General features: G+C 47.5%; 1 protein-coding gene across 1 annotated transcript in view; it reads left to right on the top strand.

Moving 5' to 3' along the window:
- Positions 1-26,931, top strand: part of RAPGEFL1 (Rap guanine nucleotide exchange factor like 1) — a 57,027-nt gene that overhangs the window by 6,485 nt on the left and 23,611 nt on the right. The window contains exons 2-9 of the mRNA XM_035137043.2: positions 17,308-17,386; positions 19,374-19,527; positions 19,760-19,857; positions 21,233-21,345; positions 21,858-22,025; positions 22,598-22,695; positions 24,336-24,458; positions 25,990-26,168. Of these exons, the coding sequence (XP_034992934.2) occupies positions 17,308-17,386; positions 19,374-19,527; positions 19,760-19,857; positions 21,233-21,345; positions 21,858-22,025; positions 22,598-22,695; positions 24,336-24,458; positions 25,990-26,168 (1,012 nt within the window). The remainder of the gene's footprint in view (positions 1-17,307; positions 17,387-19,373; positions 19,528-19,759; positions 19,858-21,232; positions 21,346-21,857; positions 22,026-22,597; positions 22,696-24,335; positions 24,459-25,989; positions 26,169-26,931) is intronic.

Raw genomic sequence — 26,931 nt, 5'->3', positions numbered from 1 at the left:
TGCCTGGAGTGGGTGGCTACATGCATAGGTCCTTCAGGTACTGTTTGGGCACAATAAAAGATCAGGTGGGCACAAACTGTATCAAGCCAGATGACTTGGAGTGGACTTTGGTTTCAAGTCTTCTGTTGTATGTAACACAGATATCATAGGCTCCAACTCCCTGAATTTCTCTGTTAATCTTTAACACCACTCCAATGCTAAGTTTAGTTAGTAGGAAAAGGAAAAGGCAGAAACGGCCTATGCTCTGTCTGGGAAAGGATGCTCATTAAACAGAGGCCCCTTTCAGGTGTTCATTTTCTACCTGTTGGTGGATTTTTTTTTATGTCGCAGCAGCGCTCGGCTTATGCCCCTTCCTAGTACTCAGCAGAGAGTGTATTATTCCTTTCTTGAGTTATGTGTATTTGAAGCAGAGGACTGCAGGAATCCTGATGGTACAAAGGTTAAAACAAAAAGGACACACTCAAGAAGTGAAAGTGAGAGCTGTATTGTGTACTTCAGACTCCTACATATGGAATAATTGCTGCTTCAGACTTTGATTGTATTGCATTATCCTGTGGGTGGAGTTATGCACATCAGGTGGAGTGGAACAATATTGAAATAGTTTCCTGTTCCCAACTTGTATCAGAGGTGTGGGCAATTTCAGGAGAGCTTACATGGGGAGTTTCCTTGTGATATTACGAGAGAGAGAGAGAGAAGTTGAATGTGAGAGCAGGGGAGCGCCACTACATCCTATCCAGCCACCTGCAAAAATCCAAGATTCTGCTTTCTGCCAAGGCACCCAAATGCTTTCTTTCTAGCCCTTTGCCAAAAAAAGAGGGAACACTATTCTCAGCTGAAATACTTTTTTTACTTTCTGGTAGCCACTAGTCATCAAAAGTCTATTAAAGATGCATTGCTTCATGACACAATGAGGGAATATTTTAAGATGCTAGCTAAGCCAAGAGCTACCTCAATTTTAGGACAGGAGTGCTGTGGCGGAATTGTACACACCCACCACGCAGTTCCACAGCGCCCAGTGACTTAGCTGAATGTGTGAAGTGCATCCCTCGAAAAGTATTTGGTTTCAGTTGGCATTGAGTGCTATGAAAATTCTCTCTCTGCCAGTTAATCCGTGCTAGCTCCTTCACACATGTCTGTCTTGACGCTCCCATTGACAAATCCAAAATGTATATGTCTGTACAATATATACAAGAGAATGTTCTTTCCAGCGCAGTGCAATAGCTTCTTTATCTTTTAGAAGTGTGATACCGTCTGCTGAGCATAGGGGGCATATGCCATGATTTATTGGCCCATAGATGGTCTTTGTGGCTTTAAAGAAACTCTGTGCATCGTGAGTGTCGGCTAAGTGCTGGATCTCGAGCTTTTTTTTATTCACCAGGTGTTTTTTAGTTCTCTGGTTCTTCTTTGAACCTCAGCCTTAGCGTTGACATAGGTTTTTCTTCTTCTTAGTAGCACAGGTTCTATCTCTTTGCCAGATCTGAACGGCCTTCCTTTTATTGTCAATCATGCATTCAATCTCACTGTCATTCTCATCAAACCAGTCCTGGTATTTCTTGGTTTGGTATCCAATAAGAAGAAGATACAAGAGAAATGCTTAACTGGTGACAATGACCCTTTCTGGCCTTCTGTTGCTTATTCTTGCTCCTTTCTGCCACTTGCCTCGTTCCTCTTCCACCCAGACCTTGGATTGTCCTGTGAGCTAAAACCTCTACTTTGGCTTCCAAAACCAGTAATGGTGCTTTTTATTGCTCAGGTTGATCCAGCAACTGCCCTGAGCTGTAGACGCAGCTCGGCCTTAGACACTGCTCTCTCCTGGGTCGTTCGCAGCCCCAGCCTGACCTTGACATGACACATTCACAGCTTGAGAGAGTGGGCAGGCAGCATTAGTTTTTAAAGCAGTGTCAGTTCCCCTCAAATTCAAACAGCAGCCCCTAAGCTAGCAATAAGTGTGTGTGTGTGTGTGTGTGTGTGTGTGTGTGTGTGTGTGTGTGTGTTTTGCTGGCTACATTCCACCTCCTGCCTTGGTGGAGACAGGTAGAAATTAAAGAGGGCTGAAGCTTGGGGGCTGAGAGGACTCTTCGGTTTACTATGCATATATCCACTTTTCAAAACTAACACATGGATGCCCCTCCAGTGTGCGTGTACGTAAAGCCAGGGATTAGATTTCCGCGAAAAGAGGCAGAATTATTTGAAGATGTCTTTTTGAGCATTTAGCGGATAAAGCTTGTTTTGAAAACATTTTCTCAGCCACCATGAGAGCTGGAAACTTGCTTTTAAAAATAGCAATAATTACAATCAAATCTGAGATTCTGCAATACTGTGTGATGGAAAGGAGGGTGGGAAGATAGCTTTTTTTTTTGGCCTTGTGGGGAGGCTGTTAATTAACTAGACTAGAGCATTGATCTTCAGGGATGAATCCTGTGTAAAAACAGCGCAAACCCTCCACCCTAGCCCAGGGCTCTCAAATTGTGGTAATGGTGAGTATAAAAAGCAACTTTATACATTGACTCAGACCAGTGGGTTGTCTAGCCCTGCAGTGGAACTGCTGGTAGCCTATCTGAAACCCAGTTTTGCAAGGCAATGGGCAGAATCCCCCCCCAGCCCTAACCAGGGCCCTTTAACTGGAAATGCTGGGAGATGAAAATAGACTTCCAGGAAAGCAAACTTGGCTCCCATGAATAGTGGGATGAAAGGAATTGAGGGTTCCATGCTCAGTTTTAAAGCACCTGCAATGTAGAGTACAAAATACATAAATTCACCCTAAAACGGTAGACTCCTGTGGACAGGAGTCTGTACTGTTTGATATTTCTGCAAATCAGCAAGTTCTGACCATCGGGTGCACGTGTTCAGAGAAAACATGGTGTGGTGAACAAGGGAGAAATGGATACACCCAGCAACAGTGATCACAATTGCAGTGGGGGAGGGGAAAAGTAGAATTTCTCTGAGCCTGTGCAGAGTGCTTTTCAAATCTTTGCTGGCGAAACACAGTCTGCTCCTCCTATGCATTTTGGATTAGAAGGAAGTGGGGGCTTCCGGGTCATGGTGGGTGGCTTTCAGAGAGGATTGTGCCCCAGAAGGGCTCCTTTCAGAAGCCTAATTGCATTCCCCCCCCCACAGAGTCTCCCCTTTCTTCCCTTCCTCCCCCACCCATTGCTGTGGGCACCCCTTCTCCTCCTCTGGCCGAGGGTGTGGAGTGCAACCTAGAACTCTTGGCTCCAAGACCTCTTGTTGTTAATTTATTAGACTCCAGTCGTCCCTGCTCCCAGCTTCCCACTCCAACCACTGGAGACACAACCTCCTTTTATGTTGTTTCCCCCTTAGGATATAATTATATGCCCTTTCTCTCTCCCTCTCAAAAAGAAAGGCAAGGCTTGTAGGCTTCTGAGGGCTGGCTGAAATGTTTGCACAGGCCTGCCACGCCTGGGAAAAGAAAGAAAAAAAAACACGAGGCTTGCTTTTTCCTTCCTTTATTGTTGCGCATCCTTGCTAATTGCAGGACCACCCCAGCCGCAGAGCATGGCTCCCCATTGTGGCAAGGATTTCCTTAATCCTCTCCTCATTGCGCTGCCTCCGCCGCTGCTGCCGTCACTTGTCCAAGATTCCCTCCCCGCAAAGCAGCCCAGAATCGCTTTGATCTGAGCTTGACATCCAGGCCTGTGCCTCTCTGCTGGAGCCAGGAGGATTTCCCATGCCTCACTGCTTCTTTCCCTCCCGGTGGCTCACAACCCACATCACCGGTGAAAGAAGGGTGGCAGCTTCCCTCATTCGAGCCAGAGAAGGCAAGCAACAATCTTTTTGCTGAATCAGGCCAGAGATGCATCTGGTCCAACTGCACCCTGGTCAGCTAATGTCCTTGGGATGCTCAGAAGCCAGGCATGATGGAGATCATTGATTTGCCCCCCTCCCCATGGTCTAATAGGAGACAATTGGCCTTGGGGCATCCATTCCTCACCACTTTCCTTTTAAGACTGCCCTGGCTTCCTGCCCTCTCTCGCTGTCTCCCTCTCCCTCTGTGCCATAAGCATCCATTTCTCATTTCCCGAGCTCTCCCCTCTCTGCTTCTTGCATGTACTTCCTTCATCAGCACCAGAAACCACATTGCCTTGCCTGTTAAGCCTGCCCAAGTGACTTGGCCCTAAAAATCTATATTAGCTTGCCCGTCCGAACATGCCTATCTGTTCGTGGACAAAAAGCCCAGCTTTGGTGAAGTTTCTGGAGGCAATTCTCAGTTGTTAGGGGCTGCCCGGCAGGATGACTATTAACATGCCTGCCATATTCCCCTTCCAGTTCTCCCATGAACTCATCCCCCACCTCCTCGCTTTGCCCTCTTTTCCCCAAAGTCTGTCTGTTCGTTATATCCAGGATAGCCTTTCCATTCATTGAGCTGTTTCCTTCTCTTCCTTTGGAGGTCTTTCCTTGAGATCCTTTTCTCCAGCAGAAGCTTTGCTGAACTACTTTACCTGCATCTTACCTACACCGACTCTCCCTGATCTCATGCTTGCTGCTTATTTGACCGTCTGTGACTGCTCCTCTCCCTACCCTGCAATCAGACTCGAATATAGGCTGTGCACACATTAATGGTTTAAACTGCAGTGAGGTCGTTTCTTCCCCGTTGCTTTTCAAGTCATATTTGCATGTTGCTGTGTACACACACACCAGAGAGGGGGCAGGGGATGTCTTCACCCCATGTGCATTATTTGTTTGGTTTCCCCATGCCTGCAACCTCCACCCCTGAGCTCTTATTCATGAAGTGGTCACCCGGGCATGAACTGTCATCTGCACATAAGCAGTGACTGTCCCAGATGTACACACCTGAGTTTAACAGCAAAGCGAACGTACCTTGCATTTTCAAATTGGATGAAAGCTGGTTTGAGGGGGAAATGCACCAAGCGGCAGTATTTCTCAAGAAACTACATGATTGGTATGGATTGTGGCTAATGTCATGTGTACATGGTTTCAAGAACCCCTAGTGGGAGCGCAGCGGAGTAAGAGTAAATTGTAATGTGCACACAGCCATAGATTGCAAGCCACCTGGCACTCTGTTGGGGCTATGTAACTATTCAGGAGTAAAAAAAAAGGGTGTGTGTGTGATTGCTCCCTGACTGTTATCTAGTCTGCAGATGGGGGAGAAATTAATTTATTATTATTATTATTATTATTATTATTATTATTATTATTATTATTAATACCCCACCCATCTGGCTGGGTTTCCCCGGGCACTCTGGGCGGCTTCCAACAAATACCAAAATACATTAAAATATCACAGGTTAAAAACTTCCCTAAACAGTTTGCATTTTAATGTGAAACTACCTGGTTCACCGTTCTCAAACCAATGCACAAACTGAAATTTGCAGCCACTGCCAGCACGCTCCCCCCTAGTAAAATGTAGGAAAAAACAAGGCTATATTGGGGAAAATGTGCACAGAAATGTATATGTTAATGAAAAAATGTGAAAAATGCAAGAACGTGTATATTAGTTGAAGAACATGCAGAAGTTGCACAAACTGAAATTTGCAACCACCGCCAGCATGCACCCCCCCCCAGTAAAATGTAGGAAAAAAACAAGGATATATTATGGGAAAATGTGCACAAAAATGTATATGTTAATGAAAAAATGTGCAAAATGCAAGAACGTGTATATTAGTTGAAGAACATGCAGAAATGCATACAAATTTTCATGCAGACTTTTAAACAAACATTTTTATTGAAGATTTCTTGGTTTACAAAAGCATGTGCAATGTCTCTTTTTTCAAGTTACATTTTCTACAGATCAGTTTCATTTGTTGAGACATTAGTATTACATTAGGAAGAAAAGGGGGAAAGAGGTTGAGGAGGGCATGGTGAGTGGGGGTGGGGTCAGGTGGCAATGTTTCCATTTTCATGCAGACTTTTTAAAAAATGTTTGCAACCAGATGCAGAAATGGGCCAAGCTGAATTTAAAACTGGGAAAATGGAGAAACTGAAACTGACAGGTTCACCTATCCCTAATCCAGCCACTGCTGTCTGTCTTCATCTTTTCCTACTCCTCCTTGGACCCTGCCTAATGCTAAGCATTCGTCTCTAGGCTTCTGTGCCCTGGAGGCAGCTGGCAGCATGCTGTTCCTTGCAGTGAAGGGGGTGACTCTGTGACACTTATTCTTGCCTGCTAATCCCTCCCCTGTAGAGCAGTCTCGGGAGCCTGTTGGCTTGCTCTCCAATCTCTGAGTAGTTTCTGTGCCAGAGTTGGCTGGGCACTTCAATGTCCTTTTGCTTATTAATCACATTGGGCTGGCATTGCTGAGCTAAGAAAGCCAATATCCAGGGCTGTCGCCCTGTTCTGTGATTTGCTGTCAGGATTGCTGTTGCACTTGGCGAATCGCTGTCCCAACCTCACGTCATTCCTCCTGCTTCATCTGACTGGCCATCCTTCTTGCCTGTGATTTTACACATAAACCATCCCAGACCGTTAGATTCTGCTGACCTGGAACCCTGAATTCTGTCATGTATGTAAGCTCTAGTTTTTTCGCAATTCATGTTTTTCACTTTTCGCTAGAGCCAGAGCCGCTGGGGGGGGGGGGTGACAAAAAAAATTCCACATCGGGTACCACCTGGGCTTGCTACGCCTCTGCATAAAACATGGGGGAAACCCACCGCTGGATTGCACTGCTTTGTATAGCTCATGTGACACAGTAGCTAAGAGACTGAGCTGTGAGTTAGAAATAACTTCCTTCTCTTGGCGGTTCACTTCCTCAGGCTCATCCCATCCATCTCCTGCCTAAGGATAATAATACTGGCCTGCTCCACAGGGCTGACCACTTTAAATCACTTTTAAAAATACTAAGTGTTATTAACAGTACTCCTTTGGTCATATTGTGCCCATTTGCACAGACCGTTCCAGCAAAAGGTTGTATGGTGGTATCTCTTGTTTTGGCTCTGGTGGTTAACATTTAAAGCTCCCAGCTCTGTCACAGGCTGAAGCCCAAAGGACCCCTGGACTTTGTGGCCCGATCTATAAAACATTTGGGCTGCAAATTGCAGGAGCATTTACACCAACATTCCCATAATTATTTTGGGTGGGGGAAATTGTGCTTGAATGTATTTAGTTAGAGTCACCCAGTGAGCCCCAAGACTAAATGGGGATTTGAAATTGGTTGTCTCCTCTTCTCATCCAGTATTTAACAGTTCAGAGCCCAAATTCCTCTGATGAACATACTGGTATACTGGAGGCAAACACAGACAATGGCTGTCTCTCATCATGCTGTCATGCTTGTGAAGGTCCTCAGATGATCTGGGTATGCCTTGATTGCCAGACTTAGATGGCTCTTTCAGTCTGATTTATGGAATCAGATCAAATCACATGTCCTTGGGCACAATATGAAAATAAAATGAAGACGCTGGGTGAACTTTTCTGGGCGATAATTTCCTCCATCATTTCACAGATGGAAATCAGGACAAGTCTGCTTGCGTCATTCCTGACTCTCACACCATGGCTCACTGTGCGAGTCTGTAGTCCTCATGCCTCACACCCCCCCACACCTCACTTGCTTTGTTAATTTACAATAGCCTGTCCTGTGCTGGTTTTTTTATGCAAAAAGCAAAGCAAAAACAATATGCAGGCTATCAAATGTATTTAAATAAACGTGCAAAGTGGGCCTGCAGGAGTGAGAATGTTATACCCCCCCTCCACACCATTTAGGTTTCCCTCCAGCTCATGGAAGGCGACTGTTATGAGTTTGTGGGTGCCAGACTCCCCTAAATTTCTGGGTCCAGTAGTTGTTAGAATTTAATCACGACTTGGGGAGTTGAACTGGATGCCAGACTCCTAATTCATGGACCCAGCTTCTTGTGTTCAGGAGATCATCTGGGAGATGGGCTATTAAGAAAGCCGAGGAAATGTAATGTGCCATTAAGAAAGCAAAAGCTCTGGGCCAGGTGGGTGGAGCCCCTCCATCATTTCAGAGTTAGTTAGGAAAAGAAAGCCAGGGTTGAGAGTTGGCTGTTATGTGACCTAGGAGACTAAAGGTTGCAGGCTGGAAAAGATAGCGGGCAGAGCATGGACATAGAATTTTTAAAAAATCATAGAATTTGATTTCTGCTTGACTCCAAGGCTGCAACTATGGGAGAAACAAGACACATTTGAGGTGCTGACGCTGTAAATCCCTCCATTGTAGGTTCAGGTTGTATATATGTGCAAATAAACTATATATCCTAAATACACCACAGCCTCTGCTGTGCCTCGTTTCCAAATGGAAACACAAACCCTGGGTGAGTGCCAGGAACCTTGCACCTGGAATCTAGCACCACTCGGAGATTGGGGTGGCGTTCAACAGCAGCCTTCCATATCCGTCAAGGCTCCTCACACGTTTTGGAGCCTTGATTTTTCAGAATTCTAGAATGCATGGGGAGCTTTCAGGAGTGCAGAATGCTCCGTACTTCAGAAGGTCACCTTCCACGGCTCCCTCCAGATGGCAATAATGTGGTGACATTGGGGAAGCCTCACAGAACAACCAATAAACCAAAGGATATGTGGTGGACAGTCAAAAATATCCACCACTGTTGTTGTTTAGTCGTTTAGTCGTGTCCGACTCTTCGTGACCCCATGGATCAGAGCATGCTAGGCACTCCTGTCTTGCACTGCCTCCCGCAGTTTGGTCAGACTCATGTTGGTGGCTTCGAGAACACTGTCCAACCATCTCGTCCTCTGTCGTCCCCTTCTCCTAGTGCCCTCAATATCCACCACTAACACATTGTTATTGCATCAATTACACTGTGCGGAATACACCCTAAAAACCAACCCCAGTCTGGAGGGCCCTAAAATCTTGTGAGGCCAAAAACAGCACGGGGGGACGTGCCAGTTTTATGGCTGCTCAGACCACCCTTTTGGAAAACCTCGACCTGCTTCCTGGTGCTGCCCTATTGTTGCATCAGACAAGACTCCCTGTTTAAAATCTACTCCTGTAGTATAAAACCCTTTCATTCCTTCCATTATTCTGTATGCAGCAAATGCCGTATTGGCCTGAATATAAGCCACACTCCCCGCCCCCCCCCAATTCCGACCATGAAAACCTTACCAAAATTATCCAGTATGCACCCAGGATCATGGGGCAAACAGCGCGGCAAAGTGGCACTTGCCCCGTGCGTAGTCCCCCATCCTCTCCCCCAAGGCTGGGAAGGGAGAAGGCGAGGAAGGGAACGGGTTATATTTGGTTATTTCCCCCCTCTCCCCCCCCCTTGACTTTTGAATGTGCAGCTTATATTTGGGCGAGGCTTATATTCGGGCCAATACCGTAGTGGGAAAGTGACAACATGTAACCATTAGAAAGATCCCATCGGGGTATGTTCATACAGGGGAAAGTACATGTCCATTTGAGAGCACTGGCTGCCTCTTTCCAAAAGCATATTCCTACCATAACACTAGGTGAGTTATTCCCAAACAGTGTGCTGCAAGATAACAGTTACTGTATCATGAAAAGGCAAGAAAAAATGTAAGGCTTGATATCTCTCTCTCTCTCTCTCTCTCTCTCTCTCTCTCTCTCTCTCTCTCTCTCTCTCTCTCTCTCTGTGTGTGTGTGTGTGTCACCCACGCCTACACCTACATCTGTATCACTGCATGATTTGCTGCTCTGGTCTCAATTATTTCCAGCCATCCTCTGCTGTAAGTTGTTAATATTCTGCCCCATCTCTGCATCAGGTATGGGGCCAGCTCTGCTGTTGGCCAGATTGAGGCAACTTGTTTTGAGTGTCATGAAAGGACAGCCATGTACCATACCAATAATAACGTCTTAATTATTTTATTTTTACTGCCAATGAGAGGGAGAGGTCCTTGTGGACTTTTCTGCCTCAGTTTCCAAAATAACTCATTTGGCCTGTAGTATTATGTACTCTAACATGGAGGTGGGGACACAAACAGCATTTGCTCCCCACTCCCAACCGACCCTCAAACAGCAAGATTCCTGGGCCTGTCAGGTGTGGTCAGATCATTCAACCAACTCACTCAGAAGTCTTTTCTAAGGGCTGGTTGTTCTTACTACTTTTTCACCACCTGAAAGTAAGCTCATGAGGGTACAGTAGAGAAAGGTGCCTCCAAGTATAATTCAGAAATGAATTAAGCCTTGGTTTTCAGTTTGGGAGATGATAGACTTGGCTATCTGCACGTCTGACTTCTTCCTTCCCAGCAACTAGTAAGAATGAGCAAATGTGACAATATCGGTTTCTCCTAGTTTCTAATTTTTTCAAGTCCAGTTCTCCACATTTCCACATCAGTACGCAATATTTTTTAAAGTCCTCATGAAAATTTCATTAGCAGTGTGAATGTCTCCTGATATACAATTTTTTGTACGCAATTTGGCCTTACATGCAGGTTTTTGCAAATCACTTTTCCCATATGCAATCCATTTCTCTATGTTATTTTCACTAATGTGTGCATCGTTGTGCACGTTACCTTTCTGGAGAAACACCCTGCAACATTTGGAGAAGCAAGATTTTCAAAGAACCGCTGTGTTTTGGTTCGTGTCTAGTTTTGGAAAGAGCTTAACCGGGTGGATTCGCCTTTAAACGCAAAAACTGAATCAAATTCCTCTCCCAGCAACAAGTCAGTTTGGCTGCCACATTGGTGCTTAGCTGACTAGGCTGAAGTGGGCATCAGCGACGGGGCATTCCCTTCTCTGTTGCTAATCTGCACCCTGGCCAGTTTGGCCTGGATTCTTGCCTCGCTCAGGCTTTTATCATCCTTTCTGGGATACTGTCTGGTGCAGTGGAGAGTGGATCTCTTTCCCAGCGTCACTCTCCACGGACTGTTTCTCCCTTTCCAATTAATTAAGGCTTAGCTCAGTAGCAGGCAGTTAGCCAGCTTGGCAAGCCCACTGGATTGCAGGGTTTGTGATCAGCTCTGCTGAATGAATGGTGTTTAGCCGTGGCCGGCGCTTGCCTGAGACCTTCTGCCCTTCCTAGGGAAGGCGCTGGACCCCTCTCCACGCTGGTGAGCAATACTGAAAACACCTTTTAGTGGTGTGATGACTATGTCAGTGAATGTCCTGTGTGAGTGCCTGGAAGCGGTTGGAGGATGGATGGCGGCTAACAGATTGAGGTTGAATCCTGACAAGACAGAAGTACTGTTTTGGGGGGACAGGGGGCAGGCAGGTGTGGAGGACTCCCTGGTCCCGAATGGGATAACTGTGCCCTTGAAGGAAAAGGTGTGCAGCCTGGGAGTCATTTTGGACTCACAGCTGTCCATGGAGGCACAGGTTAATTCTATGTCCAGGGCATACCCTACCTGCCTGCAGACTGTCTTGCCAGAGTGGTGCATGCTCTAGTTATCTCCCGCTTGGACTACTGCAATGGGCTCTACGTGGGGCTACCTTTGAAGGTGACCCGGAAACTGCAATTAATCCAGAATGCAGCAGCTAGACTGGTGACTGGGAGCGGCCGCCAAGACTACATAACACCAGTCCTAAGAGACCTATATTGGCTCCCAGTACGTTTCCGAGCACAATTCAAAGTGTTGGTGCTGACCTTTAAAGCCCTAAACGGCCTCGGTCCTATATACCTGAAGGAGTGTCTCCACCCCCATTGTTCAGCCTGGACACTGAGACCCAGAGCCAAGGGCCTTCTGGCGGTTCCCTCATTGCGAGAAGCAAAGCTACAGGGAACCAGACAGAGGGCCTTCTTGGTAATGGCGCCCGCCCTGTGGAACGCCCTCCCATCGGAGGTCAAGGAGATAAACAACTACCTGACATTTAGAAAACACCTAAAGGCAGCACTGTTTAGGGAAGTTTTTAATATGTGATATTTTAATGTATTTTGGTATTTGTTGGAAGCCGCCCAGAGTGGCGGGGGAAACCCAGCCAGATGGGCGGGGTATAAATAAATAAATAATAAATAAATAAATAAATAAATAAATAAATAAATAATAATAATGTCTCTAGCCAAAAGGCCCTTGTGTGCACTGTAGCAGTGGGGTGTTGGTTCACAATATCTCCTTTTTATTAAACTGCAGTAACTATGCATTGCCCCCCCCACCCCACCATGTATCTCTATCCTTATGATCGCTTACAAAATCAACTCTTTAGAAGATGTCCTCAAGCTCTCTTGGCAGGAGTTAATTAGCGGCAGCATGGGTGACATAATTGCCATAATTCGTTTTTGTAGTGTTTCTCAGCCTATTGAAAGTGTTGTTTAATATATTCTATTTCTTAACGTGTGTGTGTGTGCGCGCGCATGTAACCTCTGACAACCTCTGCTGCAGAAGGAATATTAATAGCAGAAATCTAAATGATTAAGAATACCTTTTATTATCTCCTGAGTTGCACACCAGCTGATTGCCACACACACACACACACACACACACACACACAGTATAAACACATATCAATGGCCAGTTCAGAAAGCAACTATCTTGTGGCCAGGTGGACATAGACTTCTGTGTGCGCTGACAATGTGCATAGCTGCAGTGCTTGCAAAATCTTTCCCGAGCTAACTGGGTGCTGCATTTGATGCACCCAGTATTGGGTGTCTGGGTGTGTGTGCACGACATCATGCACATTGTGTGCGCGCATGATGACTGTTGCCTCCTCCCTATGCAACATTCGCATGCCAGGCTGTGCTGGTTGGCCTGGGACAACATCCCAGCAGGCCCTTCTTATGTTCTCATGATTTTCCCCACTGGAAATGCACACCCACTAGAACAGAACAATATTTTTCACTGGTACAAAATAAGGAGCTGCTACTTGTTGAAGAGGAGCTGTCAGTGAAATTCTGGATGTCTGGACATTTTGAAGAGCCCCAAACGGGGCCAAAAGGCGAGTCAACTCTACATAGTTAGACCACAATATGGCGGGGAAGAAGGCTAGCACCCTGCTTTGTGACTTAGGGTGCATTCAGGCAGAATTTCGTTTTGTTTTTCTGAAGTTTCCTTACCTGGTGATGTCTGGAAATCTAGCGGAATCTAGTGGAGGTTTAACACTTTATTTCTTTGTGAATCACTTCCAGAAAAAAAAACAAAAAAACAAAATCCATTTCAAACCCTGTTAGCCTGGAAAATCCATGGGGATTTTCCATTATGATTTTCCCGCCATTTACACGGATCACGATAAAAATACAGGGCGGTATCCTGGTGTACAGTTCTTTCCTGACATGGGTGAATCCTGGGGGAACAGAAGCACTCATGTGCATGAAGGGTGGTGGAATGCCCAACGACGCCTGCTGCTATGTCACGCCTGGTTTGAGTGACATTTAGTGTGATGTGGCAGTAGATAGATAGATAGATAGATAGATAGATAGATAGATAGATAGATAGATAAAAAGGCACAGTTCCATCATGCAACCGGTACTGCAGTGTAAATGCAGCATTAGAAACTGTGACATATTAGAACCAGGCATGCTAGCACAATAACCTCCTAGTCTGAATACATCCTTACTTAGCACAGTGATTAATCCAGCCCACCCTGAGGCATTCTGCTCCTGATATAGAAGCTTGTGTACGTTTTAACGGTTTATTTAGGGGGTGTCAGCCTTGGATTAGAACTCTGTTGCTAGCAAAGGACAGCACAAAGGTGGCCAATTAACTTCCTCTTCTTCTTCCTCTCCCTCTCCCTCTCTCCTAGTCAGACAGTTTTGATTGTCTGGGAGCCTGGCTCTGAAGATCCCGCTGTCTTTTGATGTCTGGCTGATGCAAGGGATTAACATGCTGGCCTCCTTTCTCTGTCTCTTCCCTGCCCCCAATATACTGAAGTGAATCCAATAGGATTTTCTTGCTCAGGAGGGCTATGCTAAATTTGCCAGGAAGCAATAAGTTCACACTACTCCCTTTCCCGTGTGTGTGTGTGTGTGTGTGTGTGTGTGTGTGTGTGTGGTGCTGTGCTGTGCTGTGCAGAGGAGGTAGAGATATGGACAAATTAAAACACATGCTTTTAGGCCAAGCACTAGCCACAATCAGGTGGTGTTGTCGGGGAGAAAGATGCACAAGAGCAAACATCCCAGGTGTCTCTGACTGGAACCTCTTCTTATTGTTTACTTAAGCAACCCATAGTTTAATGGTAGGGAATATGTTTTGCATATAACTTGACACCGCATGTACACACACACACACACACACACAATCTCCAGTAGGAGAACTGAGAAACAACTCGGAGGACAACACAGGAGGGATAGAAAGGTTATACATCGGTGTCTATTCCTCTCCTCTTCCCTGGGAATATATAGGGTTGTGGTGGTGAAACATTTTCAGCTTGAGGGCCACATTCCCTCGTGGGTAACCCTCCACATGTGGCCTTGGCCAGAGGCAAAAAATGGATGGAGCAACAGGTGCAACTCTTACCTGTGTATTCCAGCAGCCAGGCACAACTACACCAGTCTCTTCATCCAGACAAGCAAGAGATAATATCATAGTGTGAAGACACATTCCAGCCAGGCAGAAGCACTTGAGGGTGCAAAGCTGGGCCGGTGAAGAGGTGTGTGCTGAGGATCGGATAGAGAGGCTGAATTTGGTCCCTGGGCCTGAGGTTCTCCACCTCTGGTGTAAAGAAACAAGAGCATACCCTCCAACATTTCTCCAATGAAAACCAAGACGTCTTATTCCATCGTCATCATAATTTTATTACTTATACCCCGCCCATCTGATTGGGTTGCCCCAGCCACTTTGGGCGGTTTCCAACATATATAAAAACATAATCCTATATAATAAAGTCCCTGTGTCTCTGCGTCCAAGTTGTCCCGTGTGTCCCTGGGTTACTGCGCATGTACCCCAGGGACACAGGGATTGGACAGAGAGACAGGACGCACACATGTGCGCGCTCTCCCCCCCCCACCTACCGTTTCCCTGCGGCTGCCAACCGCCGCTCCGGGCTGGACTGAGCGTTGGCGGGGGGGAGCGCGCACGTGTGTGCGTCCAGCAAGGACAGGTCCCGGGGTTCGGAGAAGCGCTGCGCAAGCGCTTCTCCGAACCCCAGGATGCCTCCTTCCTGTCCGCGGCTTGGGGAGAGGAACGGAGGAGGAGAAAACAGCGCTTTCTTCTCCTCCGTTCCTGTCCCCCTGCCGCTGACAGCAAGGACAGGTCCCAGGGTTCGGAGAAGCGCTGCGCAAGCACTTATCCGAACCCCGGGATGCCTCCTTCCTGTCCGCGGCTTGGGGGGAGGAACGGAGGAGGAGAAAGCAGCGCTTTCTTCTCCTCCGTTCCTGTCCCCCTGCCACTGACAGCAAGGATAGGTCCCAGGGTTCGGAGAAGCGCTGCGCAAGCGCTTCTCCGAACCCCAGGATGTTCTAGCGCCCGTTATTGAACGGGCTGAAATACACTAGTAAAACATAAAGCATTACAAAAAAACTTCCCTATGGAGGGCTGCCTTCAGATGTCGTCTAAAGGTTGTATAGTCACTTATTTCCTTGGCTTGTGGGTTGCATACCACCACCATAGCTGTCAACCCTCCCTTTTTTGTGGGAAAATCCCTTATTCCAAACCACAGCTGTCAACTTTCCATTTTTTTGCTGGAAATTCCCTTATTCCAGTGCCATTTCCTGCTGCTATCCTGGATTGTTAGATATACCATAGACTGTCCCCGGGACAGGTGAAGCTGCTTATCCCTTATTTTCAAATCCGAAAGTTGACAGCTATGAACACCACACCCTTCAACATTTCTCTGATAAAAATAGGGACGTGCTATGGAAAAGAGGGACATTCTGGGATCAAATCAGAAATCAGGATGGCATCTATAAATCCGGGACTGTCCCTGGAAAATAGGGACACTGGGGGGTGGGGGTCCTGCAAAAGGCGTGATATGACCTAACCCTCATCTAGGCTTTAGCAACTTTGTTCTCTGAAGGAACATTCTCTCCGGCCCATGGTAAAACGATGTTTTCATTTTAAAAAAACCTAAAAAGGACCTTGATTGAATGTCTGTTACCTCCTACACTCCATCTTAAGTCTCTTACTAGATGCAAACATGGGTGGTTTGAACACAAGCCAAAAAAAGCTACCTCCTCCTTTTTTAGCTTCTCACTTTCAGCTTCATCATGCATCTAGCTGGATGAAGAATTCTGGAGAGCTCACAAACTTGCATATGGTTTTCTAACATTTTGGTTGGCCATTATATGGACAGTGAGAGAAGACTCAGGATGGTTTCTGATAGAGGGGAGAGAAACAGACTGAGGAAAACATGAGGAATCAGACTCTTTTCAGGCTCAACCGCTAGATGCTTTGTTTCTGATTAGCATCCTGCTGATACATTAGCCAAGCTGTAAGATAATAGCTTTCAAAATTAGTGGAGCAAATGTTCTGGGAAGAACCTGGTCAATTGTTAAAAGAACTCTGCTGCTTAATTGTTATCAGATCTTTCCCCCTCAGGCATTTTAAAGAGGAGGCAGCTAAGGCCTTATTACTTTCCTGTTTTACAACAAAAATCAGTTGGTTATAGGTGGGGGTGAGGGGTAGTTATTATATAGGTGGAGGAAGATGTAGTTAAGCTTTGGTTTTTAGTCTCCTTGTGGGCGTGATATGTAGACTTAATATTAACAGAAGAATTTTAGGAATGGATGGTTAGGGAGGTCTTATGAACTTTGGTGGATTGATTTGCAGACTTGTTCCTTGTTAAAGGTCCCTGGTTCACTTAGGTATTCCCTAGCATCTCTGGGTAGGGTTGGGAGAAGCCCCTGTCATAAACCCTGGGAGGCCACTACAAGGCAGTGTGGACATTCATAGCTGCCAAGTTATCCCTTTTTTAAAGGGATTTTCCCTTATGCTGAATAGGCTTCCTCGCGAGAAAAGGGAAAACTTGGCAGCTATGGACATTACTGATCTTCATCAACACCTGGAGCCAAAAGGTTCCCCACACCTGTCCTAAAAGTTGCTCTCTTTGATACCCTCACGTGAAATACACAAGAGCTGATTCTGGTTCATTCCATGCTGCCTTACATAGACACTATTTTGCCACATGTTCAGAGACAACCTGTTCCAGGTGTGAGGCAGGAATAGTTTCCAGGTTTGGGTCACCACAGCACACCACTTTTCTGACGGCGTGAAGAAAGAGCTAACAGGAAAGCGGGAAGAGATTCCATTTCCCTCCTCCGTATTTGAGATGAAAGTTTTTGCAGCACTGTCTACCCTGAAAGCCTCCTCTGTCCCCAGTGCTGGGATACAGGAGGCGGGTCCTTTGTAACCAGTTGGATTGGGCCTTGTTATAAACTCCTTGTGACCATGCTTATCTGCCTACGTGCCCCATCCCGTTACACCACTGAAAAGGAAGGGTGGACTGAATTCCTTGTCAGTGCTGTTGCCTTGCACTCTCAGGGCGGGACAGCAGTATAATCCCTCTCTTTCCTCCCTTCCTTGTCTTTTCTCAGACCTGCTGCTAGACGACATCGTCCTCACCCACTCGTTGTTCCTGCCCACAGAGCAGTTCCTGCACCAGCTGCACCAGCAATATCCTTTCTGCGTGATGTTTTGGAACGTCCCATCATGGTTGAAGGGTTGGGGGAAGAAGCATTGCGGGGGGGGGGAATGCATGCCATTCTGACACATTTACCTGCAGGAGAAACTCTGTTCGCATCACCTCATATTTCCCGTTCTTGGTTTCCGCTGTTCGACGGGGTTATATTTATTAGTTTTCTTATGTAAGAAAGGTTCATACCTCGCATTTCACTGTGTGTCTCAAAGCACCTTGCAGAAGAAGAAACAAAACGTGCAAAATGTACAGCACAGATTTTTACATTAAAAAAATAGAAAACATTAGAGCAAAGTTATATAGTGCAAAGGCCTTCTGAAATGGAACTATCTGCAATGTAACAGTGATGGTGCCTGCCAGTTTTCTAATGGGAGGGAATGGGCAGAATGTGCTAGTGCATAAATTTGGCTTTGGAGAACAAATTTAACCTCTTGAGAGAGTGAATTCTTATTGTTGTTGTGCGAAGTCACCCTTTCTGGTCCAAGCAGCACGTTATAGCATTTAGCAAGACGTGTGGGGGAACCACTAATCCACATATTTTCCAGTGTGTGTTTTGGTAACGTGTAGTGGAAATAAAATATATGATGTCACAGCATCTCTCCACTTCCTGCTTCGCTTTATTGGCTGCTGCTTGAAGGAAGCAGGGAAATACCAGCATAATGACATCACGTGGGGAGATGTGTGTTGATGGTGCCCACAAGTCCCCACTAACTTGCGCTTTGGCTCTTACCCTAAGCAGTCTTAACAGGATTGCTTTGAGGATAGCGTTAGATGCCACAGTCCTAGATCATTTCCCCATGTATGTGTCCTTGAACTTTTTGGAGTTTTGGTGGTCATGGTGATGGGAACCATACACCTAATAATAACAACCTTATGAAGAAATCTGCTCAATCCCACATCATTTGCCAGGCAGATTAAATCTCAGCCTCTAGTGTGTTGCATTTTGGGGTCTGCCGATCAATCTTCCGCATGTTTACTCGCAACTAAGTTCCTCTTCCTTAGGGTGTATAGGATTGCAGCCTTAATCTCTCTCCTTTAGCCTCATCTGTCAACTTCTCTTGTCACACAGAGCTCTCGAGAGAATAAGACAGCTCTGAAAAAATAAACAACCTGGGTGGACTTTGTTAATTTCAGCCAACAGGTAGCAATTAATCTGCTCCTCCCTGTTAACAGCTCCCACCACCATCACAAATACTGGTATTGATAGATGGAAGGGGGTGTGGATGTGGGTGTGCGGAATGTGACCTTCTCTGGTTCTGTGAGTTTCTAGTGATGACATACTCACAAACATACAACACTGCGTAAAAAATCAGCCCTGTTTATTGCATTTCCTTAGGAGCGAATTGTACATGACATTTTTGTCTACTCTTATCAGCCATCTCAGTTACCCCTATTTGTTTGTTTTCCATCTCATCTCTGCAACCACAAAATCTCAAAACTTGCTTTCTTTTCCCCCCTCGTGGAAACAGTTGAACTTAAATAAACTGAGATTTTCAGGCTATGTAGCTTGCAGGGACAGCCATTGTTGCTTTCATTTACATTTACATTTCTTCCAAAGAGCTCGGATAGTTTACATGGCACTTCTTCCCATTTTTGTCTTTCCTCACAACAACCCTCTGAGGTAGGTTAGGCTAATGGAAAGTGACTGGGCCCAGGGTCAGGTGGTGAGCTGGATGTCTAGGATGGGGGTCTGAAGCAGGTCTCCTGGTTCACGTTTGAAACGTGAACCACCACACCACAGACATAAATTGAGATTCTCCGTATTCTGAATTCTGCACCAAAAGATACCAAAGTCCACAGCCTCCTGGATGGCTGAGGGATATGCAAACTTGCCATCTTGCTGTCTGGACCCAGAATCAACCCAGCCCATTCCAAACCTCTTCATTTAGGCTGTTATCCTTTCTTCCAACCACTCCCTTCTGTGGCTGCATCCCCAATATTTTCCCTTGACTTCCATGTGGTCACCTTCATGACAGCGTCAACAATCCCATCACCGCCATGTTGGAAGGAAGGCGAAGTCATGCACCGAAAGCGAGCGGTTTTGGTTATTTTGCTTCACTTCCTCGAGACGTACAAGGGGATCTTGCAGGAGGAGGAGAAAGCAGGCAAAGTTATCAAGGTACATCATACAACCCCTACCCTACTCTTGTTAGAACGAGAAACTTGTTAAGAAAAGAAGAATAGCAACAGACTGCAAAGTATTATTCCAGCCACAGCTCCCCCACCCCCAATGTCATTTTGCCTTGCTTGGTGGCAAATAGTCCTAGATCCAAGGGGCCCCAAAATAGAAGGTTCCCCCTCATTTTATAATCAGAGCATGATGGCTCAGGCCACTTTCTCTTTTCTCCTAGGACCTGTATCTGCTCATTATGAAGGACTCCTCCCTCTATCACAAACTGGAAGATGAAATTTTGAAGCTTCATCAGCTTGTGGAGACAGTTGAACTCAAGTAAGGGGAGAGTGGGGGAGTTGGAATATGGAATGTAGAATTTCACCTGCATGGGGAAACCTCTCAGGCTGCTTTTCCCAAGTGCATTATGTTACTCCAGGAATTCAAACTTCGACGTCAGTAGTTGGTCTCCTCATGCAACCACGATCCCTCTCTATCTGGAGTTATACATGCATACAGTGGTAACTAAGTAGAACGTTTGAACATGGTGTTTGGTGGCGTGCGGGGCCAGAGCCCTCCTCTGTGGTCCTGCGACACACACACACACACACACACCCCTACACACTTTATTTCTTTGCTTAGAGGGGATGATGTAAACCTCCCCAAAGGTTGCAAACTAAGAGGTCATCTCCTTGGAACCAGAAATCAAGGAGGGCCATGCTCTTAACCACTATGCTACACCTAGTTCTGAATAGTGGAAGCTATCATGAAGCCGAGGTCATCACAATGCTTGTTACCTTGCAACACAAACAACCTACTTATACCTTTCATGGTACTGATGTATATAAGAACATCGAAAGCTGACTTAGGGTTTTTCCACATTTACCTTTCGCCCTGTGCTTTCCAGGTCCAGGAGACAACTCTTGGGGTAAACGTTTAGACTCTTCTAATAGTGGCCAGCTGTCTAATAGTGGGTTGTTACAAGCAGCAGCCTACTCTCACGCAGTAGCGGAGGAACCCTCTACGGCACCCAGGGTGGGACGAACCGCCCAGTGACACACACGCGGTGACCGTATGGGCAGCCATGCGTACTCCATACGGGATGCCGCACATGCGCACTCCGTATAGGATGCTACTCACGTGTGGTGCCCATATGGGCTGCCTCTCGCACTGCGACCGTATGGGATGCCACGTGTGTGCACTCCGTACGGGATGCTGCATATGCGCGGTCTGTATGGATGCCACGTGTGAGCAGCGCCCATACTGACTGTGCATGCCCTCGGCCGCTCAACAGCTGGGGGGAGGCAGGGGCCATCTTGTCACTCCCCCCAGAGTGGCATCCGGGTCGGGTCGGCCCCTCTGCCCCCCACTTTGTACACCCCTGCTCTCACGACGATCTCCCTGGCCAAACTGAAATCCCTAAATCAGGATTGGGGAACCTGTGGCCCTTCAGATGTTGTGGGACTCGCAACTCCTATCAGCCTTAGCCAGCATGGCCTAGTGGTTGGGGATGGTGGGAGTCAAGCCACATCTGCAGGACCCCTGGCTCCCTGCCTCTGCCCTAAATGCTCCTTAGAAACTGCACCCAGAAATTTGGACTCCTTAACCCCTCACAGAATGGCACGGATGCCCTGCTCCTCTGAAAATTTCCCACATTCTGGCCCATGTTGCTTGCCCCTTTTCTAGCTTCTAAATCTTGCCTTCTTGGTTGCAGGGTGACTGAAGAAAGCCACCCCCCCAGCAAGCAAGTCAAACCCCTTTTCAGGCATTTCCGGCGCATAGATTCCTGCCTCCAGACACGGGTTGCTTTCCGTGGTTCAGATGAAAGTGAGTATTAAAGGAGATGGGGGCGTTGGCAGCGGTTGTGTTGGGGTTCCCGCTTGGATTGTCTTTAAAAGGGCTGAGGAGTGCAGCTGCAGGCATGGTTCTGCAATTCCACCCATAAATCCTCCCCCACAAATAATAACTATAGGAAGCTTTGGCAGCACACAAATAATAGAACAGAATCACTTCAAAAGCTTGAGTGAAAAGGTAAACCTTTATCTGGTGCTGAAAGCATCAGCCGGACCTCACTGGGGAGAGCCTTCCACAGACTAGGAACCGCAGCTGGAAGGGGCTGGAGGGGGCTGGAGAAGAGCCTCTGGGAAGCCCCTCAAGGTTGTGAAGATGAGTCGACAGAGGGGATTGAATCCCACAGCGACAGTAGGCCGAATCCCCTCCATATTGCAGGATGATGGTTATTTTTAGTTTCCCCCAGACTGAGTGTATTTGTTCACCATGGCTGTCCTTTGCTGGCTACAGATTCCAACCTCCAGCCTCTCGGCTCTGTTTCTTTCTAGTCTTCTGCCGTGTTTACATGCCAGACCACTCATATGTCACCATCCGCAGCCGCCTCTCGGCCTCCGTGCAGGACATCCTCGCCTCAGTGACTGAGAAGCTCCAGTACTCAGATGAGCAGCCCACCCGGGAGGAGGCTCTCATCCTGGTGGCAGTAGCGTCCTCAGGAGGTAACTCTCCCGAGAGCTGGGGGGGGGCAAGGCAACAAGGGCAGAGCGACAATTCCCAGAGCAATTTAAGGATCAGTCCCTCTTCCCAGGGAACTCTGGGAATTGTAGCTCTGGGAAGGGAATCCGAGTCTCCTAACAACCCTCCACATTCTGAACAACCTATAGCATCCCAAACAACTATAGTTGTTTAATGTGGTATCATAATGCTTTTCAATGTATGTGTGAATGTGGTTATAGTCCAACAATATCTGAAGGGGCCATGGGTTCCTGACCCCCTGCCCTAATAGAATCCTGGCCACATTGCACTGTGAGAAAGTGCACTATTTCCATACGCCTCAAAGAAGTGATCTACGTGCCAGAGCGGAAGGGGTGTTTTGGGGTGGGGGTGGGGCAGCAAGAGTCCCTGTCCAGTTTGAACTTGAGGGAAAACCCTTACAGACCCTGAACATAAACAAATATATATATAAACAACATTTCCACAATATAAACGATAATATGCCTCTGCTTTGAGATATGTTACTGCTATTGCTCCAGATTGTTCAGGAACTGTTTCTTTCCTTGGTTTTTGCCAGAGAAATCTGTGCTACAGCCCAATGAAGAGTGTGTTTTCACCACCCTGGGGATAAACAGCCATCTCTTTGCCTGCACTAAGGAGAGTTTCCCATCGCTGGTGAGTGAGCTTCTTTCTTCCGCTCTGCTCCTCCCTTGGCTGGCAGGGACTTTGAGGGTGCTGTGATACGTTTCTTGGTGTAAGCAGTAGTTTAGAGGTAAATTTTGATGTGCAGGAGCTCTTCATGACAGCTCCCATAGCAGTATATTATGTAATACCCAATTTATCAGGCTCAGCTGACAGTCATAGAGCATGTTAGGGATGCGGCTGGTGCTGTGGTCTAAACCGCTGAGCCTCTTGGGCTTGCCAGTCAGGTCGGTGGTTTGAATCCCTGTGACGGGGTGAGCTCTTTTTCTCTGTCCCAGCTCCTGCCAACCTAGCAGTTCAAAAGCACGTCAGTGCAAGTAGATAAATAGGTACCGCTGCAGTGGGAAGGTAAATGGCTTTCCCGTGCACTCTGGTTTCTGTCACGGTGTTCTGTTGCGCCAGAAGCGGTTTAGTCATGTTGGCCACATGACCCGGAAAGCTGTCTGTGGACAAATGCTGGCTCCCTTGGCCTGAAAGCGAGATGAGCGCTGCAACCCCATAGTCGCCTTTGACTGGGCTTAACTGTCCAGGGGCCCAGGTGGTGCTGTGGGTTAAACCACAGAGTCTAGGGCTTGCCGATCAGAAGGTCGGCAGTTCAAATCCCTGCAATGGGGTGAGCTCCCGTTGCTCGGTCCCAGCTCCTGCCAACCTAGCAGTTCGAAAGCATGTCAAAGTGCAAGTAGATAAATAGGGACCGCTCCGGCGGGAAGGTAAACGGCGTTTCCGTGCGCTGCTCTGGTTCGCCAGAAGCAGCTTTGTCATGCTGGCCACATGACCCGGAAGATGTCTGCGGACAAACGCCGGCTCCCTCGGCCTATAGAGCGAGATGAGCACCGCAACCCCAGAGTCGGGCACGACTGGACCTGATGGTCAGGGGCCCCTTTACCTTTAACTGTCCAGGGGTTCTTTACCTTTAGTTAGCTAGCAAAGGATGGTGTATTGATAGTACTGTATGTTGGAATTTGGCTGAGGAGACCTGGGTTCACATCCCTGATCAGCCAGTTGGCATGACTACGGTCCTATGCATAATTACCCTGAGAGTAAGCGCCATTGAACTCAGGGCCGCGTACTTCTAATTGCACAGATTCAGCTTGTAGAACACATTGAGCTTTAATGAAAGGCCTTCAGCCAGCTGACATGCAACCTTTAGCTTCTAATTAGCAGTGCAAACAACCCTGCAAAGAAGTGTTACCAATTAAATTGTAGGGGGGAAGCAGGAACCCTATCAAGGAAAGGGGGAAAAGTGTTCAATCCCTGCTTGATTATTTCCCCCCACTTCCTCTGTCCTAAACCATCACTAGTAAAATCTGAAAGCCTTGTTATTACCTCATTCGCTTTCCAGAACCAGGAGGTCCCCTCAATCACCCTGGTGGGGTCTGGTAGGTGGCATTGTCTCTCTTGCACTGAAAAAGATCATAGAGGTTTCCCTGCCGCCCCAATTCCCAGCCCCTGCCCCACCGTGAGCTTCTGTGCCTCTGTGGGATCAGGGAGCTGCAGTTGGCAGAAAGACACCCCCCCCCCCCGCTCTAAAAACACCTTCCAGGTTTTCTTGGTTCTAACACACACATTGGAATCTATCTCCCTGCTCTCCACAAACTCGGACTTTCTCTCAGGTCCCTCTCCCTGAGGAAATCCAGGTGTCGCCAGGTGACACGGAGATCCACCGGGTTGAAGCCGAGGATGTGGCGAATCATCTCACAGCCTTCCACTGGGAATTGTTCCGCTGTGTCCATGAGGTAACAAAACCGAATGTGCCCCGTAGCTGGTGAGCAGGGAGGAACCTGGGTGAGGGAGCCAGATAGGAAGTCTGAAAATGTTGCAATTTAAGAAGGATGTGCATGTGCTTCAGAAGTGATTGGCAGGTAGGTCATAGCTGCCAAGTACCCCGTTTTCCCCAGGAAACCCCCGTTTTTACTTACCTTTTCCCGGTGGTCCCCCGTATCACTTCGTCTCCCGTTTTTCTCTGTTATTTTGTCCTGCCGGCTTCAAAAGTAGCTTCTACGCATGACCGGAACTGCATCGACGCAACTTCCGGTGTCGGCCCGCCCATCTATGGGCACAAAAAATGGCCGCCGCCGACACCGGAAGTCGCGTTGACGCACTTCCGGTCATGTGTAGAAGCTACTTTTGAAGCCGGCGGCGGACATTTTTTGTGCCCATAGAAGGGCAAAGTGACACCGGAAGTTACGTCGATGCAACTTCCGGTGTCACACGGTTGCCGGTCCCGGATTCTGCAGTCCGGGACTTGGAAGGTAAGAGGTAGGTTAGGTGCCAATGTTACAGGCTGGATGCCCTAATTCAAGGGGGTGAAGAGTTTGTTTCAGCATGAGGGCCGCATTCCTTCATGGGCAACCTTCAAGCAGGGGTGGGAGTGGGGAGCAGTCACATGACGATGGTGGGCGGGGCAGAGGCAAAAGTGGGTGGAGCAACAGTTGTGAGCCTTACCTTGGTTCAGCAAAGAGGTGTTTCCTTACAGCCACGCACAAGGCAAAGGCATTTGAGGAAAGTGCAGAGTAGGGCTGGTGATGGGTGTGGCTTGGGGAAAGAGTCCTAAGGGCCAGATAGAGAGGCCTTTGGCCCCGGGGTTCCCTATCCCTGCCCTAATGGGGTGGAGCATTAGGCCTGCCTTCATATTCAGAGCAGCCGCAGATGAAGGATCAAACTGCATGGGATGTTAATCGCATGGTTTGCCCTCAAGTGCACAATTCATGAGACAATTGGCATGTCAGGAAAAGGGATAGCTGTCTCCTTGGCCGCTAGCTTTCTACGTGGAAGGAATTCCACCACTGCCCCATTGCAAGGAGCGTTCAGTCACGGGAGCCCCTCACCCCTCTGAAGTGGTGCAGCCCAGAGACATGGTTTGATCATCTCAATGAGAACTAGGTCCTCAATTCTATTATTCTTATGTTCCCTCTGTGTAATCTCCCCTCTGCCCCTTCTCCATCCTTGATATATATGAAAAGGACTGAAGGATAAAGCCACTCATTTTAACTAGATAACTGGTGTTGTGGTTATAAGGCAGGGACACTCAACGTGTCCCCCTGTCCAGTGGTGCTGAACTACAATTCCTGTCACCTTTGTCTACTGGCAGTACTGGCTGAAACTGATGCAAATTGTAGACCAGTAATATATTTTTTGGGGAGGGGGGGTCACCACATTGGCTACCCCTGCTGTGTAGAGCGAGGGGTCCTTTCCATTCACTACAGGCCTGGGGAGGGCTACAGGCACGCAGGCTATTAACTTCTGCTCTGGCACCCTTGTTTGTAGCTGGAATTCGTGGACTACATATTCCATGGGGAACGTGGTCGGCGGGAGACAGCCAACCTAGAGCTGCTGCTGCAGCGCTGCAGTGAAGTTCAGCACTGGGTGGCCACGGAGGTGCTGCTGTGCGAGTCGCTGGGGAAGCGGGCCCACCTTCTCAAGAAGTTCATCAAGGTGGCAGCCGTGTGAGTGCCGCATCTTAACCTCTTTCTGTCCAGGGCCCGAGTAGAGACAACCTGAACAGCTTCTCTTCTTTCCCACAATGTGTTCTGAAATATTCCCCCCCCCCCCTTTCCCCAATTAATGGTGGTGTCACTAAGTTACGGAGGTGTGTAAGAAGCTATGCAGGCTAGAAATGTTGCTCAGGTGTACCTTTGGCTTTCTGATATTTGAACAGGAGCTGGTCACACATTTTCCAGCATAATAAGGACTAGGAACTTTACTAAAGCTGAGGTTCTGCACCTGCTGCGCCTTTTCTGCACTCCTACAGAATCACATCGCACACCCAGCCTCGAGTTTACAAAGTAGCTTGCAGTAAGAGACACAATTTGAGAAGTCTCTTTAAGTGGCTGCTACATAGCATGTATTAGAGAATGTGTGCCTTACTTGCATGGGGTGCCAGTTTCAGTTCTGTCCTAAGTGGGGGCTGTTCTGATAGGGCAAAAGGGGCACTGTGTCATCAACCTCAGTCTGCTTTAAACCAATCCCTGCCTTCCCTACCTTCTTCCTTAGTCCCAGTGTTGCCCTTGTAGAACTCAGCAGGGAGGAGGGTGGGGACAACGCTATACTTAGTTGGCTCTGCCTGCTATTGGCTCTGGCGCTGCCTACTGTCAGTCTGCCTACTGTCTTCCTCCTCACCAACCCCAATGGCCGCCACTGCCTGTGCAGTAATTTGGGCTAAATGTAGTTGGGTTTACCAGCTTAAATCTTTCCCCTAAGAATGGACTA

This window comes from Zootoca vivipara, chromosome 13 (genome assembly GCF_963506605.1).
Source record: "Zootoca vivipara chromosome 13, rZooViv1.1, whole genome shotgun sequence".
In the NCBI taxonomy this organism is placed as follows: Eukaryota; Metazoa; Chordata; class Lepidosauria; order Squamata; family Lacertidae; genus Zootoca; species Zootoca vivipara.
The sequence above is the reverse complement of the archived record's forward strand: the minus strand, read 5'-3'. Positions and strand labels throughout refer to the sequence as shown.